Source organism: Xenopus tropicalis, chromosome 1 (genome assembly GCF_000004195.4).
Source record: "Xenopus tropicalis strain Nigerian chromosome 1, UCB_Xtro_10.0, whole genome shotgun sequence".
NCBI classification, from domain to species: Eukaryota; Metazoa; Chordata; class Amphibia; order Anura; family Pipidae; genus Xenopus; species Xenopus tropicalis.
This window is the reverse complement of record NC_030677.2, coordinates 185,648,062-185,663,884: the sequence shown is the minus strand read 5'-3', so window position 1 is coordinate 185,663,884 and position 15,823 is coordinate 185,648,062. Positions and strand designations below refer to the sequence as shown.

Sequence of the window (15,823 nt, the reverse complement as noted above, 5' to 3'; positions counted from 1 at the left end):
CATATCCAGTAAATGCCAGTAAATGGGGGGAATAAAGCCAGCGGCACTGAGTAAGCAGCTCCGTGACTGCACAGGTTTGCTCCCATCCCCACTATCCCACAGTTCTTGACTGGGGGCAGAGCCGGGTTCCCAGCGCTGGAAGGCGTCCCAGTAACATCTGGTTCTGCCGGCACAATTACTCTGTGACCATAGACTTTCTAATGCTTTCACTAATGCTGCCCTGAGAAACCACCGAGGTGCCTATTGACTCCAGCCCTGTGCAGATGTTTAGAGAAATGCCTTTCTGGTGCCCTCGAGCTGCTTCCCAGGGCTTTAAAAAGGGACAAAGCATAAGGCGCAGCGTCATGAAAAGTCTGCCGGAGCTTAAATACAAAATGTCCTAACAATGGTGCACAACATTTTCTTCATCAGTTTCATTTTTTGCGCTGCATTTTGCCATTAAAGGGGTCCTGCACCCAAAAAATGTATTTGCAGTTGTGAGTCTGGCTTCCTACATTCTCTATACCTCTGGTTCTGACTCCTGAAACAATGTAGCAGAGACCGGTTGATTAACAGACTTCTGCATTGTCCAATGCAGAGACCAGAAAGGGATAAACAAATTCTGCTTTTAACATTTTGTAATGAGTGTCTATTGGTTATTTGCTTGGGTGGAGATCCCCCTTTAATATTAAAAATGCTGTGTTTGGCTGTAAAATCCTATTGGAGCGAACTCCGTCAGGTTCTGCATTCATTGGGGCAACTGATTGGTCTGCAGAGGTGCCTACATGTGAGCTGATCATTGGCCCAGGGACCAAATGGGTGCCATCAGGAATTATGGGACTCAGGGCCCTTAACAAATGACTTGCATTGCCTTTCAACCAGTCCACCCAGGCCCGGGCTGGCAATCTGTGGGTTCTGGCAAATACCAGAGGGGCTGCTGTAAAATGCCACATACAGTCACTATTTATTGGGCTGGTGGAAGGGCTGTTTGGGCCTCTGTGTACTGGAAATGTCAGGGCCTATTTTGAATCCCAGTCCAGGCCTGTACCCGCCCCTACCATGCCCATCATACTAATAACCCAAACCATGGCCATTCCTTCACAAGTCCTGCCCCTTGGCAACCTGCAAATCACACATTTAAATCTCTTGGGGCCCCTGACAGCAGTACACTCTGTACCCTTAAGTCTTAGGGGCAGAATCCTCTGATTAATTCCCCCCCCCCCCCCCCCGCTTGGGCTGATAGGTAATTGGCATGTGTGTGAATAAATGAGCCCATGTCCTATGATATCAGGGCATAATTAAAGGTCCACGCGCCCCAGTTGGGTGCAAGGTCCCTTCTGTATCTTCAAACACTTCTTTCCCTGTCTTCTCTGATAATGATTGTGAAATGATATGTACCCAGGCCATCCCCTTGGGGCGGGGAGTGTTAAACATGAGGCCGTAGCTTTAATAAACTGCAGTTGAACTGTGAGAGGCCCCACTGTGTAATGAAGTCATGTTCCCCATTGTAAGTGGATAAAAATGCTGTTGTGTGTTTGGGTTGAGCTAATGGTACGATAATGTGTTTAATGTCAAGCAATTGAATCCTTGCCATCATACAGATGGGCAGTATTATGCCACTGGCACGTTCACATCCAATGCACTTAATGCCGCGTGACAGATAGGAATGCCAGCTGCGAAACAGCCCTGTTTTATTTACTGGCAGTCTGGATCAGGGCCGGCTAACCCATAGCCCAGGGACTGGAAGTGGCCCCCAAGCTAGATTTTTTTGCCTCCTAGGCTGCTTCATTGTACATGATATTGAAACCTAAGATGCCCATGTTTATATGTTTTAGTGCAGGGTGAGGGCTCAGTGGGCATTCATTTTCCATGTGTGGCAATGTGACCTGCAAGGCTGTAGGTTGGCCATCATGTTGACATTGTCATCCAGGTACATTACTCCATAGAGGGCAATGATTGAGTTGAAGTCACTTTTATAGGAAATCATGTAGCCTTAACTTCTGTGTCCTCATCCTCAGCCAGCCAGGGGTCTATACCAGGGATGTATTGCCTGTGGCCCCCGGCTCTTGAATCCCAGGCAGTTATAGGATGCTGGAGGGCTGCATATTTGTGAGCCTCTTATCTTTACATTGTAATGGCAGTGCCCACTGCTGTAGGATGCCAGCTGTTACTTAGGAATACTTTCAGGATTAGCGTAATGGATGCCTAACAAGAGCCTCCTCCACACCCAGTGTATCACTACTGACCTGTTGCACAATATTCAGCCATTTTTACTAAATCCATTTTTTTTTCTCCTTTCCAGGCCTCTTCCTTATTCTCGGCCTAATTCTGTACCCTGCTGGTTGGGGATCACAGAAGGTGGTTGGTTATTGTGGACATTATGCCGCAGCCTACAAGCTGGGAGAGTGCTCCCTGGGCTGGGCCTTCTACACAGCTATTGGGGGCACCGTGCTGACCTTCATCTGCGCAGTCTTCTCGGCACAGGCCGAAATCGCCACTTCCAGCGATAAAGTGCAGGAGGAAATCGAGGAGGGCAAAAACCTCATTTGTCTTCTCTAACCGCCGAGGACCTGTCAACCTCCCTGTAAGCCAATCAAAGACTGAGTAAAGGGATCGACTGTGTTTACATGGCTGCGGCCTTGCTTTGAAAGAGGACCACTGAGCCTTGTCAAGGCGGCCTATTCTCATTCATGGAATGAACGTTGGAGCTGGCAGGCTGCTGGGCTGTCAGTGAGTGGGAGTGAGTATCACCATGCACAAGGCATGGACTGCCTGAGGACTATAGGCTCCTGCTGCTCTCCACCTTCCCAGAGTCACTTTATATCCCTCCTGTGGGGCGCTAAAGAAAGCGAAGCAGACTCCATTTATATTCCATTTATATGGACATTCCCAGACTCTTGATACATTCGCCACTGCTCCCACAAAGCCCTTGCAGTCCGGCTTTTTGTTTGCTGTTTGGGGGCCCGATTAGAACCGTACCACTAGACCTAAAGGGAAATGTTTGTAAACTGGAAATACGGGGATCTTTTATTTGTTTTTAGTTTTTTTTTTTTTTTTTTTTTAACAACTTGTATTTTGGATTTTATAGATATGGTGAGAACCACTTCCGTACTGGTGTTACACATAACCACAATGGGTAAGCACAATGGAGGTTTAGGTGACATTCTCCTTACAGGAATGGTGATGCCTAAAGTGCTTTCAACCTGAAAGATGCCACAAAAATACATGATGTTTTTGCTATTTTTTGGACTTATGAAGAATTTGATATGGGCAGTGATTTGTGAGGATAAGCTGTTAGGTGCAGTCATTTATTGTCAGTAATACTATTCCTTTACATGCTGTGTGCCACATTGCTCTGGGTATAATAGACCTTCATTTGTAGGAAACTAACATGGTGTCTGCCATGCCAATGTACATATAGTTGCAGTGTTCTGTCCGGAGGCCTTTAAGTGAAGCACAAGCCATATGTAACGTCTCCTAAACACCTGCTGGGTGCACATGAGGGAACCTAATCCGGTTAAATGGTGCGTTACGCCAGCTGCGAGTGAGAATATAATATTAATATAACGTGGGAGTGCAGAGCGGACAGACATGGAACCAAGGCACACAAAGCCCTTTAGACTCGAATGAATGTAGTTATTGTATAGAAAGATTGTATAGAATTTAAGCAATTGGAAAAGTCAATAGTCCGGTCACGGCTGTAGCTGCCAGTGCCAACAGTTACCAACATGAACACTCGCCCATCACTGGGGGGACGACTCTCCTTACATTGCTGCTTAATGCACCAGGCAGAACGTCTATCTCTCTCCTACAGGCCATTCTCCCATGGATAAAATTTTGCTGCCTCAATGTGGCACTCAGGCCTGGGCTGGCAATCTGTGGGTTCTGGCAAATGCCACAGAGGCTGCTGTAAGATGCCATAGACAGTCACTATTTGGTGGGCTGTTTGGGCCTCTCTGTACTTGAAATGCCAGGGCCTATTTTGAATCCCAGTCCGGGCCTGGTGGCACAGGATATATAGGAATCAGGGGACTGTATCTCACCCGTCCTGTAAGGCTGTGGCACACTGGTGCGGATCTCCATACACATAGCTGCATTTGGAACACCATAGATAACCAGTGAACACCTCCCATTCATGGCAGGGAAAAGCACTTCTCTAGGTTGGTGAATGCCTTGGAGCGCTCCGTAGCTCTAACATAGTTGCCAACCTGTACCACATTAACTACTGTTGGGCTGCAAATTCCAAATGCAGGTTGCCTGGGTATAATGGGACTTGTAGCACAATAAGTGGCAGATTAGACATCTTAGTTCTCGGATAATGGTATTAGTTATAGAGCGGGGTTACCCATAGTAGAGTGTCATGTGTTTAGCAGGCTTGTTTGGGTTGGCTGCTCACCAACAGGGACTGTCACTGTGCCTTCACATGGTGCTTCACTTGCTTGACTGCCAGTGCTTGGCTAATACTCTGGTCGTTTGGCCACCCAAGCATGGCTACTGTACATCTACTGAAAGGGACAGTGACACTTAGGTACGGATCTTTAATTGGCTACTTAATAGCCCCTATGTGTACTGGCAGCCTACAGAAGGCTCTGTTTGGCATTATACTTGGTTTTTATGCAACCAAAACTTGCCTCCTTACCAGATATTCCAATATAAGCAGCTGCTTTGAGGACACTGGGAGCAACATCCAAGGGGTTGGGGAGAAACATGTTGCCCCTGAGCCACTGGTTGGGCATCACTGCCCTACAGGCTCATATCTCTCCTCCCACACTTACCCATAAAGCCAGGTCAGGATGGAGTATCTGCACCAGTACAGCTGATTCTCTTGAGATCTCTAATTGCCTAATTTGGACAATTTCATCTGTGCACATGTACCCACCTTAATAAAAGGGCATGATTTGCAGCTGTAACGTGGGCACTGCACTATAGCAGCTCCCTGACATTGTGTCTTTATTCAGCGAGGAGGCCAAGGTGCCTCCTGCCAGCTGTATATAATACGGACCCGTAGGCCATTATATTGGGTTTGGGAGGCACAAAAAACCCCTGTGAATTAATGAAAGTGGACTTTTACTTCTAGAATTCCTACTCTGATCTTCAGTTCAATTTAGCAGACTTTTCAAGACCACTCAAAGGGAATACCTACACTACTTACAATCTGAGTTTACATTCCAAGCGTCAAAAAACGGTTTTCTGCAAGGCTACATTTTTTTTCTAAGTATCCCTATCCCTATAGAAACATTCTCCTATTTGTCTTCCATTTGGACTGTGCTGCCGGGGAATTGCCAGGGGAATTGTAATATTACAATTTCAATGTGAGTGTTAGCGTTAGTTGCAATAAAACATATGATCCATCATAAGACAACTAAAATCTGTACATGTATGGCCAACATTAGCCTGTCACCTGCAATAAGTGAATGTACATGTATTTAACTTATTGTGTCTGTCTTCTGGCATTGGGTGGTTTGCCCCGCCTGGTAACCCTTAGGAACCAACTAGCAGCTAGCTTTTATATTTCTAATGCAGTAAGATTGATGAAAGCAAACATCTGGTTGGTTGTGATGGATTATTGTAGTGGGAGAAATGTTTTGATTGTTACTGCATAGCCCTGTTAACTGAGAAGGAAAGTCAGAATCTCTGGGGGGGTCTATAATAGGTCTTCCTGTTACTTTCTGACCAGGAATACTCTCCCCCAAAGCACCACACCACCATCTTATTCCCTTTTCCCAAGTATCCCTTACTGGGCACATGCACAGTACTGTAAAGCCCAAAATCTGACTGTAACACACCTGTACCCACCCAGGCTGGTGCAAGGGTTCCCCAGCATTAAGGGGCAAGATGGCAGCGCCACACTCTGCAGGAAGGACCCCGGTCTGGTGCATTTTAAAAAGAGTGTTGGCTTGGGGTAGAAAGTAAGAGATAGTAGTCACTGGGGGAGATTTTGAGTTTCCTTTCCTTGGCACTCCTGGCCAATCACAATGCACAGTCAATCAGACGCCCTTTACCAGTGTGCAGCCCCTGATAACAGGGCAAGGTACTAATGTGACCCCGGTGCCAGTCCCACAACATGCAGCAGTACCTGGCAGACCTGGTGGTGCCCAATCAGTAGCAAAAAGAAGTTGTGTCTTTTCCTTATTCCCTTCTGGCTCTCGAGTGCTGCTCCCAGGCCAGGGGCCCGTGATACAGATGGGATACTTCCAATTATTGTCTAATTAAATTAACATTTCTGACTGCAATGTCATTTTTAACAAAAGCAGGCCCTGTGCGAGTGTATATAAACATCCATATATATACGCTGTGAGAGGGAAAGCAAATGTGAGTCTGTGAGGGTCTCCCAGCAAGCTCTGTACGTGGGGCAGCGGCGGCCATTACGTGCCATTCTCTTTCCCACCCGTAGCATATTGTAATAAGGAAATGAAATCTGTGTGAGATGATGATGTGCAATACCAAATGCATTTGTTGAATTGTGTTGAATTATGCTTTAAAATTCCCGAATGGATTCAGTCCCCTGTATATATTTACCTGATGTTCTGAAATCCATCCCCCCCCCACCCATTGTATTGCTTTGAGACTGTGAGTTGTTTGCGCGGGAGTACAGAGGCTACTCTATAAGTACCAATAAATCTGATTTAAATACAAATCCCGGGTGTGACTCTTGCTTTGAAATGGCGTTTATGTATAGCTGCTCATTTTTGTATTGATCAGTCACATTGGATATAGCTTGGGCTGATGGGGGGGCCACACAGTCACATTGGATATAGCTTGGGCTGATGGGGGGCCACACAGTCACATTGGATATAGCTTGGGCTGATGGGGGGCCACACAGTCACATTGGATATAGCTTGGGCTAATGGAGGGCCACACAGTCACATTGGATATAGCTTGGGCTGATGGGGGGCCACACAGTCACATTGGATATAGCTTGGGCTGATGGGGGGGCCAGACAGTCACATTGGATATTGCTTGGGCTGATGGGGGGGCACATATAATGACACATGATGTAGCTTACAGAAGTCACAACCAATGGTGCAGGAAATGACTGGCAAACACTGCTTTTAATTGCAATTTACAAATACAGTAACTTTAAAAAAAAACTGAAAATTGTTATTACTGTATATTGGACAGTTTCTTAGAATGACATTTTGGGGTTTACAACACAATTGAGTTGGCAATGTAGCACCTCTCCTGCCTTCATATGATGGGGTGGGAAATCCCTGGGACGGTTGGAGCAACACCCGTAGGTATAGGAGAAGGAAGTTGCGCTGCAGGGCGGTAACGTTGAGCAGGTTTGAGCCCCCCCTCCCAGTCCAACCATAACAGTTTCTTCGGGTGTTGCACTGCCACATGCTTTGGCTGTTAGAGGATGCTGGGAGCTGTAGTTCAGAAGCAGCTGGAGAATCATATGTTGGACATCTGCATTCTAGCATATAGCACTAAGTTCAACTGAAAGTAATGCATTAGGTTGGTATGTTGATTTTATTGACATTAATGGCCGATATGAAGTGTATAATTGTGTATACAGAACAATGTTTGGTTTGTAGCTGACAGCTCATTAGAAACCAAGAAAGGAAAAGCTAAAAATCTGAATAATTGTATTTATTTTGGTTCATATTGGGTGACGCAAGACAAAATGCTATTGCTCAGCTTGTATACACATTGCATACAGGCACAACTGGAGCTGGGCAGAAATATATTTTATTTTCTACTCTGTTTATTTTCCTTCATGTTAATGTATCCATAGAGAAAACAAAGGGGAAATATAAACAGCTTTTTGGGGCAGAGTTAGGAACTGACTGCAAAGAGCTGTCATGTCAGTTAGTTACACACCGTGGGTAACGGGTTATTGGGAGTAGAGACATAACCCTTCAGTGAGCCCTCTGCCCCCATCAGTATAGTACAGCCTCGGACTGGCAATCTGGGTTTTGGCAAATGCCAGAGGGGCTGCTGTAAGATGCCACAGACAGTCACTATTTATTGGGCTGGTGGGGGCTGTTTGGGCCTCTGAGTACTGGAAATGCCAGGGCCTACATCAATAAGACAGATATAACTGAGTGTCCCTGCAAGGTGCCTGTAGCATACTGTGGGCATGGCGTATTCCTTCTGTGCTTATGAACCCACTAAGCATTGCTGTAACTTTTTTCCCTGTGGAAATGCAATAAGGAGGAATTTCTGCCAATTTCTTATCATTGCAATCAGTGGCAAGTGCTTACCTTATGCAGAAGGCATGATAAATTCTTCCATCAGCCATAAACCTATTGCCTTCATATGCAGAGACAATGGGGAATAGAGAAGCCATCAGTATTCCTCTTCCTCAGCAGCGATCTGCGCTCATAGCCATACTCACGGGTTATAAATCAACTCATTCAGACACCAATGCACTCCTAGGGGCTGATTTACTAATCCACGAATCCGAATGGGAAAAAAACGGATTGGAAACGAACATTTTGCGGCTTTTTCGTATTTTTTTGTGATTTTTTCGTCTTGGCACGACTTTTTCATAAATTGTCGCAACTTTTTCGTAGCCATTACGACTTGCTCGTAAATTGTTGCAACTTTTTCGTAGCTATTACTACTTGCTCGTAAATTGTCGCAACTTTTTCGTATTGAGCACTTGTAAATGGCGGGCAAAACTTTGGCGGGCGACTTTGCATGCTTTTGGAAGCCTCCCATAGGGCTCAATGGCACTCTGCAGCTCCAACCCGGCCCAAGGAAAGTCTCCCATAGGGCTCAATGGCACTCTGCAGCTCCAACCTGGCCCAAGGAAAGTCTCCCATAGGGCTCAATGGCACTCTGCAGCTCCAACCTGGTCCAAGGAAAGTCTCCCATAGGGCCCAATGGCACTCTGCAGCTCCAACCTGGCCCAAGGAAAGCCTCCCATAGGGCTCAATGGCACTCTGCAGCTCCAACCCGGCCCAAGGAAAGCCTCCCATAGGGCTCAATGGCACTCTGCAGCTCCAACCTGGCCCAAGGAAAGTCTCCCATAGGGCTCAATGGCACTCTGCAGCTCCAACCCGGCCCAAGGAAAGTCTCCCATAGGGCTCAATGGCACTCTGCAGCTCCAACCCGGCCCAAGGAAAGTCTCCCATAGGGCTCAATGGCACTCTGCAGCTCCAACCTGGCCCAAGGAAAGTCTCCCATAGGGCTCAATGGCACTCTGCAGCTCCAACCTGGCCCAAGGAAAGTCTCCCATAGGGCTCAATGGCACTCTGCAGCTCCAACCTGGCCCAAGGAAAGTCTCCCATAGGGCTCAATGGCACTCTGCAGCTCCAACCCGGCCCAAGGAAAGTCTCCCATAGGGCTCAATGGCACTCTGCAGCTCCAACCCGGCCCAAGGAAAGTCTCCCATAGGGCTCAATGGCACTCTGCAGCTCCAGTCTCACCTTGAGTATGCAGTGCAGTTTTGGGCTCCAGTCCTTAAGAAGGATATTAATGAGCTGGAGAAAGTGCAGAGATGTGCAACTAAACTGGTTAAGGGGATGGAAGGGTTAAACTATGAGGTGAGACTGTCAGGGTTGGGGTTGTTTTCTCTGGAAAAGAGGCGCTTGCGAGGGGACATGATTACTCTGTACAAGTACATTAGAGGGGATTATAGGCAGTTGGGGGATGTTCTTTTTTCCCATAAAAACAATCAGCGCACCAGAGGTCACCCCTATAGATTAGAGGAACGGAGCTTCCATTTGAAGCAGCGTAGGTGGTTTTTCATGTTGAGGGCAGTGAGGTTGGGGAATGCCCTTCCTAGTGATGTGGTAATGGCAGATTCTGTTAATGCCTATAAGAGGGGCCTGGATGAGTTCTTGATCAATCAGAATATCCAAGGCTATTGTGATACTAATATCTACAGTTAGTACTAGTGGTTGTATATATAGTTTATGTATGTGAGTGTATAGATTGGTAGGTGTGGGTTAGGTGTGCTGGGTTTACTTGGATGGGTTGAACTTGATGGACACTGGTCTTTTTTCAACCCTATGTAACTATGTAACCCGGCCCAAGGAAAGTCTCCCATAGGGCTCAATGGCACTCTGCAGCTCCAACCTGGCCCAAGGAAAGTCTCCCATAGGGCTCAATGGCACCCTGCAGCTCCAACCCGGCCCAAGGAAAGTCACCCATAGGGCTCAATGGAACGCTGCAGCTCCAACCCGGCCCAAGGAAAGTCTCCCATAGGGCTCAGTGGCACTCTGCAGCTCCAACCTGGCCCAAGGAAAGTCTCCCATAGGGCTCATTGGCACTCTGCAGCTCCAACCCGGCCCAAGGAAAGTCACCCATAGGGCTCAATGGCACTCTGCAGCTCCAACCCGGCCCAAGGAAAGTCTCCCATAGGGCTCAATGGCACTCTGCAGCTCCAACCTGGCCCAAGGAAAGTCTCCCATAGGGCTCAATGGCACTCTGCAGCTCCAACCCGGCCCAAGGAAAGTCTCCCATAGGGCTCAATGGCACTCTGCAGCTCCAACCCGGCCCAAGGAAAGTCTCCCATAGGACTCAATGACACTCTGCAGCTCCAACCCGGCCCAAGGAAAGTCTCCCATAGGACTCAATGACACTCTGCAGCTCCAACCCGGCCCAAGGAAAGTCTCCCATAGGGCTCAATGGCACTCTGCAGCTCCAACCCGGCCCAAGGAAAGTCTCCCATAGGGCTCAATGGCACTCTGCAGCTCCAACCTGGCCCAAGGAAAGTCTCCCATAGGACTCAATGACACTCTGCAGCTCCAACCCGGCCCAAGGAAAGTCTCCCATAGGGCTCAATGGCACTCTGCAGCTCCAACCCGGCCCAAGGAAAGTCTCCCATAGGGCTCAATGGCACTCTGCAGCTCCAACCTGGCCCAAGGAAAGTCTCCCATAGGGCTCAATGGCACTCTGCAGCTCCAACCCGGCCCAAGGAAAGTCTCCCATAGGGCTCAATGGCACTCTGCAGCTCCAACCCGGCCCAAGGAAAGTCTCCCATAGGGCTCAATGGCACTCTGCAGCTCCAACCCGGCCCAAGGAAAGTCATGATACTGAAGCTTGAATTAATCCGAAACTTTCGTACTCGGCGCGACGGCTACGAAAAAGTTGCGACAATTTACGAGCAAGTTGTAAATGCTACGAAAAAGTCGCGACAATTTACGGGCAAGTCGTTATGGCTACGAAAAAGTCACGACAATTTACGAAAAAATTGCAAAATACCGATCATTACGAAAAAAACGCATTCGGACGCTTTTCGGACGTTCGTGGATTAGTAAATGTGCCCCCTAGTGTTTAGAAGTAGTAGGAACTCTTCTACTGATATTCATGCAAAATGCAAGCAGCATGGCAGTCCCCACTCACCAATAAATAAATGCGCTGAAAGGATGTACATAATACACTGTGCTCTTATATTTTCTGTTTAATTGGATACAGTGGGACATGAACACAACCCAGCAAAGCCCCTGAAATTTCCCAAAGAAATTCTACGTAACCTATACAAATACTGCATTCTCCAGGGCCTTTGGCAGTTGCCAGGAATGAAAGGGTCACATTAAGGGGACAGGGCCTAGAAGGCTGGTCTAGATCCCATTGGGGGGGAATGTTAAATACAGGATGTAGGATTAAGGGAGAGGAGGATTGTTTGCTCAGCGAGAGGTTAAACAAAACTGCAGAGAAGGAAATCAGTGGTGAATGGGGCAGAACTTGTACAGGAGCGGGTATTAGAGCTGAGGAATGTCATTTGCAATTACTATTCCCCCAACAGGCACAAGCAGGGGGCACAGGCCAAATGGCTAATGGGGTCCTTTACCCAAGCACTGGTTTTGCACAATGGAGGAAAATGACATTCTAACAACTCTCCAATACACATTCCCAGTGGATTTATACTTATTTCAGCATGGTATTGCTATTGAGAGCAGTATGTGTTTATATTTCCTGCACTACTGGTTCTGACTGCTGATACAGCAGAAGGTTTACACGTGAAGGTTTATAAAATATCTTTTCATTATCGCAGGACCAAACTTATCCGATTTGTCCATCAACAAAAACATCCATTTCAAGTGATATCTAGGAAAACTGTGGGTAGTTGCCTGCTTTGTCCTGCAAACTACTGGACAATGGCCAAATTTAATTGTTGCTCTTTTCCAGCGGTCCCCAACCTTTCTTACTCGTGAGCCACAGTCAAATGTAAAAAGACTTGGGGAGCAACACAAGTATCATAAAAGTTCATGGAGGAGCCAAATAAGGGCTATGATTGGCTATTAGGGGCCTCTATGCACACTATCAGCTTACAGGGGGCTTTATTTGGTAGGAAATCTTGTTTTTATTCAACCAAAACTTGCCCCCAAGTCAGGAATTCAAAAATAACTCCCTGGTTTGGGGGCACTGAGAGCAACATCCAAGGGGTTGGTGAGCAACATGTTGCCCCTGAGCCACTGGTTGGGGATCCCTGCTCTTTTCAAACCTGCCCCATGGTCAGAGACCAATGTTGGATGAAAAGTCATTTGGTGCCCGCTAACCTTACAATAATTTAAGTTTTGTCAGATCACATTGAAATTGGTTGTTGCAGTGCTGGGCCATGCTGGCTGGGCGTCCCGGACAACATGGCCGCCACCTCAATCTGTGCCCCCCCCATGCCTGTTCTGCCTACCCCTAGTTCCGCCAGTGGATCGTTGAGTAGAGAGAAATCATTATACCTATAGCCAGCTTAACTATAGTAACTCCAATACCACTGATACTCTTACTATCTTTCCAACATCCCAGTGCCATACTGGACATTTTGGGTGGCGGAGAGTTGGGGGGTTAGGCCAAAGGCAGTGACTATAAGATGAACAAGCCCTTTAAATACCTCACCGATATGAGGTTGCTATGGGGCAATACTACTGGCAAGCTGTAGCTGTATCATACGGCTCAGGTGCCACAGCCATTTATTACTGCTCTCAGCCTACCCTAGCTCCAGTGCAGCAGGGTGCACCTAAAGGCCACAAATACCCATGGAATCACTGACAGGTAAGTTGCAGAGCTAGGCCGCAGGAAGCTCTATGGCACACAGGGCACAGCACCAGTCGGCAGCTCATTAGAATGAGCCCAGCTCCCTGCAGGTTGGATCCGGCACCTGTCGTGCGAACAAAAAGCACAATAACCGGCAAAGGGTTTGTTTGCTTGTCAGCGCAGCACTTCATGTTTAGTGAGTGCAAACAGCAGGAAAGGGTATAATGTGCTTGTCACGAGTGAGCCGTGTCAACAGCAGCCCTGTGTTTTGGAGTGTCACCCCTGTGTCCCACAGTGTTTCTCATGTGTCCCAGACTGTCACTCCTGTGCAGACACACAGCCCACACCTTGTGTTAGTGGGGAGAAGAGCATCTGTCTCTTTCACGGATGACCTCTGTTTTGGAATACAGCGATTTTTGAAAGTGCAGGGCAGGGTGTAGTGCAGAAAACATGGTGAATTGTGCTCATTTTTTTGCACTTTGCCTGGCACTTTATAAATTGACCATGTAAGTTTGAGCAGGGAAGCTCAGAAGACAAGTATAGAACTGCTACCATAAAAACTAAAAAAAAAAAAAAAAAAACAACCAACAACAGTGTAATATTCAGAAGAACAATTTTTATGAATATATTTTTGGATGGGTAGATGATGTGTAAGGTGTTAGGATGGAATCAGTTGAACAGTTGAATAAAATCAGGCATTTACCATTATCAGACATAAAGCAGGTTTCAGCCTGGAAACTTCTAATGAAACTACTTTTAACACCAATAGGGAGAGCAGAAGAAGGAGCAGCTCCCCTGTCCCCCCACCAATAGGGAGAGCAGCTCCCCTGTCTCACCACCAATAGGGAGAGCAGCTCCCCTGTCTCACCACCAATAGGGAGAGCAGAAGGAGCAGCTCCCCCCTGTCCCACCACCAATAGGGAGAGCAGAAGGAGCAGCTCCCCCCTGTCCCACCACCAATAGGGAGAGCAGAAGGAGCAGCTCCCCCCTGTCCCACCACCAATAGGGAGAGCAGAAGGAGCAGCTCCCCCCCTGTCCCACCACCAATAGGGAGAGCAGAAGGAGCAGCTCCCCCCTGTCTCACCACCAATAGGGAGAGCAGAAGGAGCAGCTCCCCCCTGTCCCACCACCAATAGGGAGAGCAGAAGGAGCAGCTCCCCCCTGTCCCACCACCAATAGGGAGAGCAGAAGGAGCAGCTCCCCCCCTGTCCCACCACCAATAGGGAGAGCAGAAGGAGCAGCTCCCCCCTGTCCCACCACCAATAGGGAGAGCAGAAGGAGCAGCTCCCCCCTGTCCCACCACCAACAGGGAGAGCAAAATGAGCAGCACAGAAGGCAGTTTCTAAACATTGCTGAGCAGAAATAAATGTCAGTGTGACATTAGTGTGAATAACAGGAGATAGCGGCAAATGTACAGCGCTGCGGAATATGTTGGCGCTTTATAAATAAATGTTAATAATAATAATAAAATAAATAATAAAACGTGCACACAAATCCGTAAACATTAGTTTTATTCTAGGACACTCTGTGTTAATACAATAAATATACAAAACATCTGAACTACTCAGACATGCACCACAGAGTCAGAGGGAGTAACATTTGTACAGGACAATGATTTTTTCCTTACATTAGTGTGTTACTGGGATGGCAGAGCATTATCAGTCATTTACAAAATATACAAACATCCTTCAGATAAATAAACTCCAAGCTTTCACATAGAGAGAAGTTGTAGTAGTGCGTGGGGGGGCACATTCCAGTGTTACACTCCCATCTCACTGAGTAACAATAACACACATTTAGTGCATTCTCACAACCTGCGGCTTTTGTTTATTCGCCATGTTCCGTGCCCAAACCCTCACCGCTCAGCATGGCAGCACCATAGCAGGAGGCACGGCCATTTGCCATTGGGGCAGGGAAGCAGCCTTTGCACCTTACATACCTGCGGAGACTTTTGTACATTTTCACTTGTCAGAAGGGACCACCATGTGCTTGGGGGCCGCATCAGATACACAGTTTAGGCGGGGCTGTACCCATCTCTATAGAGAGACATTAATAGCCATGCTATACATACATGGATCTGTCACCTCTGCAGCTGCTGGAGGCTTAAGGATAAATAATTGAAACAATAAGGGACCATTGAAAATAAATATATATATAATTTATAACTAATGTTTGCTCTTTGTAGAGGGATTATTGGAGTTTATTTGGAATAAGGTACATTTCATTAATGCACATTTACACTTGTATAAAAGCCTGGGAGCTGCCATATTGCTTGCTTTAGCAGATTTATATCCATATAAATCAGTATTACAGTATCTTCAATGCTTAGGTAGCCCATTTCCTATAGAAAAGTAATATGGCAGCTCCCCCCTTACATGTATAAACAGGAATATACAACAAATGTATGTTGGGCGCACAGTACAGTATTTCTACAGAATGGACGCATTCAGTGACTGGCACCTCGCTATTACAGGGCTAAGTACAGCATATACAAACCATAGATTATAAGGGCAGTCAGTTGCCGGAATCAGGTCCCGGTTGATTTTGCACCGTATTCAGCATTGCATAACTGAAGTTATTGCACCGTGTAAGTCAGTTGTAGAATATAACATAGAGGGATGTTATATTTATTGCACAAGTACACATATAACAAATAGTAGGAATAGAATATCCCAGAAGGGAATAAGCATTTAAATGCAACTCATTGTGGTTCTAAGTGAGCTTAATAGGGACTGGAAGTTAATGCCCCCCATTGCTTGATTCAGTATAAAAATCAATCTGATTGGCTGAAAGCATTTGATCTAATGCTGAGAGGTAACAGATTCATAACAAATAGCAAGCAGCTGTATGCAAATCCCACCCAACCCTCGTACCGCTGAACTACACAACTCCAACTCCCAAGCTCAGCAACAGCCAT

The 15,823-nt window shown here is 46.9% G+C and overlaps 1 protein-coding gene across 2 annotated transcripts in view; it reads left to right on the top strand.

Moving 5' to 3' along the window:
* Positions 1 to 3,380, top strand: part of lhfpl2 (LHFPL tetraspan subfamily member 2) — a 66,091-nt gene extending 62,711 nt beyond the window's left edge. For both annotated transcript variants that reach the window (XM_002940194.5, XM_004910387.4), the window contains one exon: positions 2,282 to 3,380. In XM_002940194.5, the coding sequence (XP_002940240.1) occupies positions 2,282 to 2,538 (257 nt within the window). In that variant the 3' untranslated portion in view covers positions 2,539 to 3,380. The remainder of the gene's footprint in view (positions 1 to 2,281) is intronic.
* The last annotated feature ends 12,443 nt before the right edge of the window (positions 3,381 to 15,823 follow it).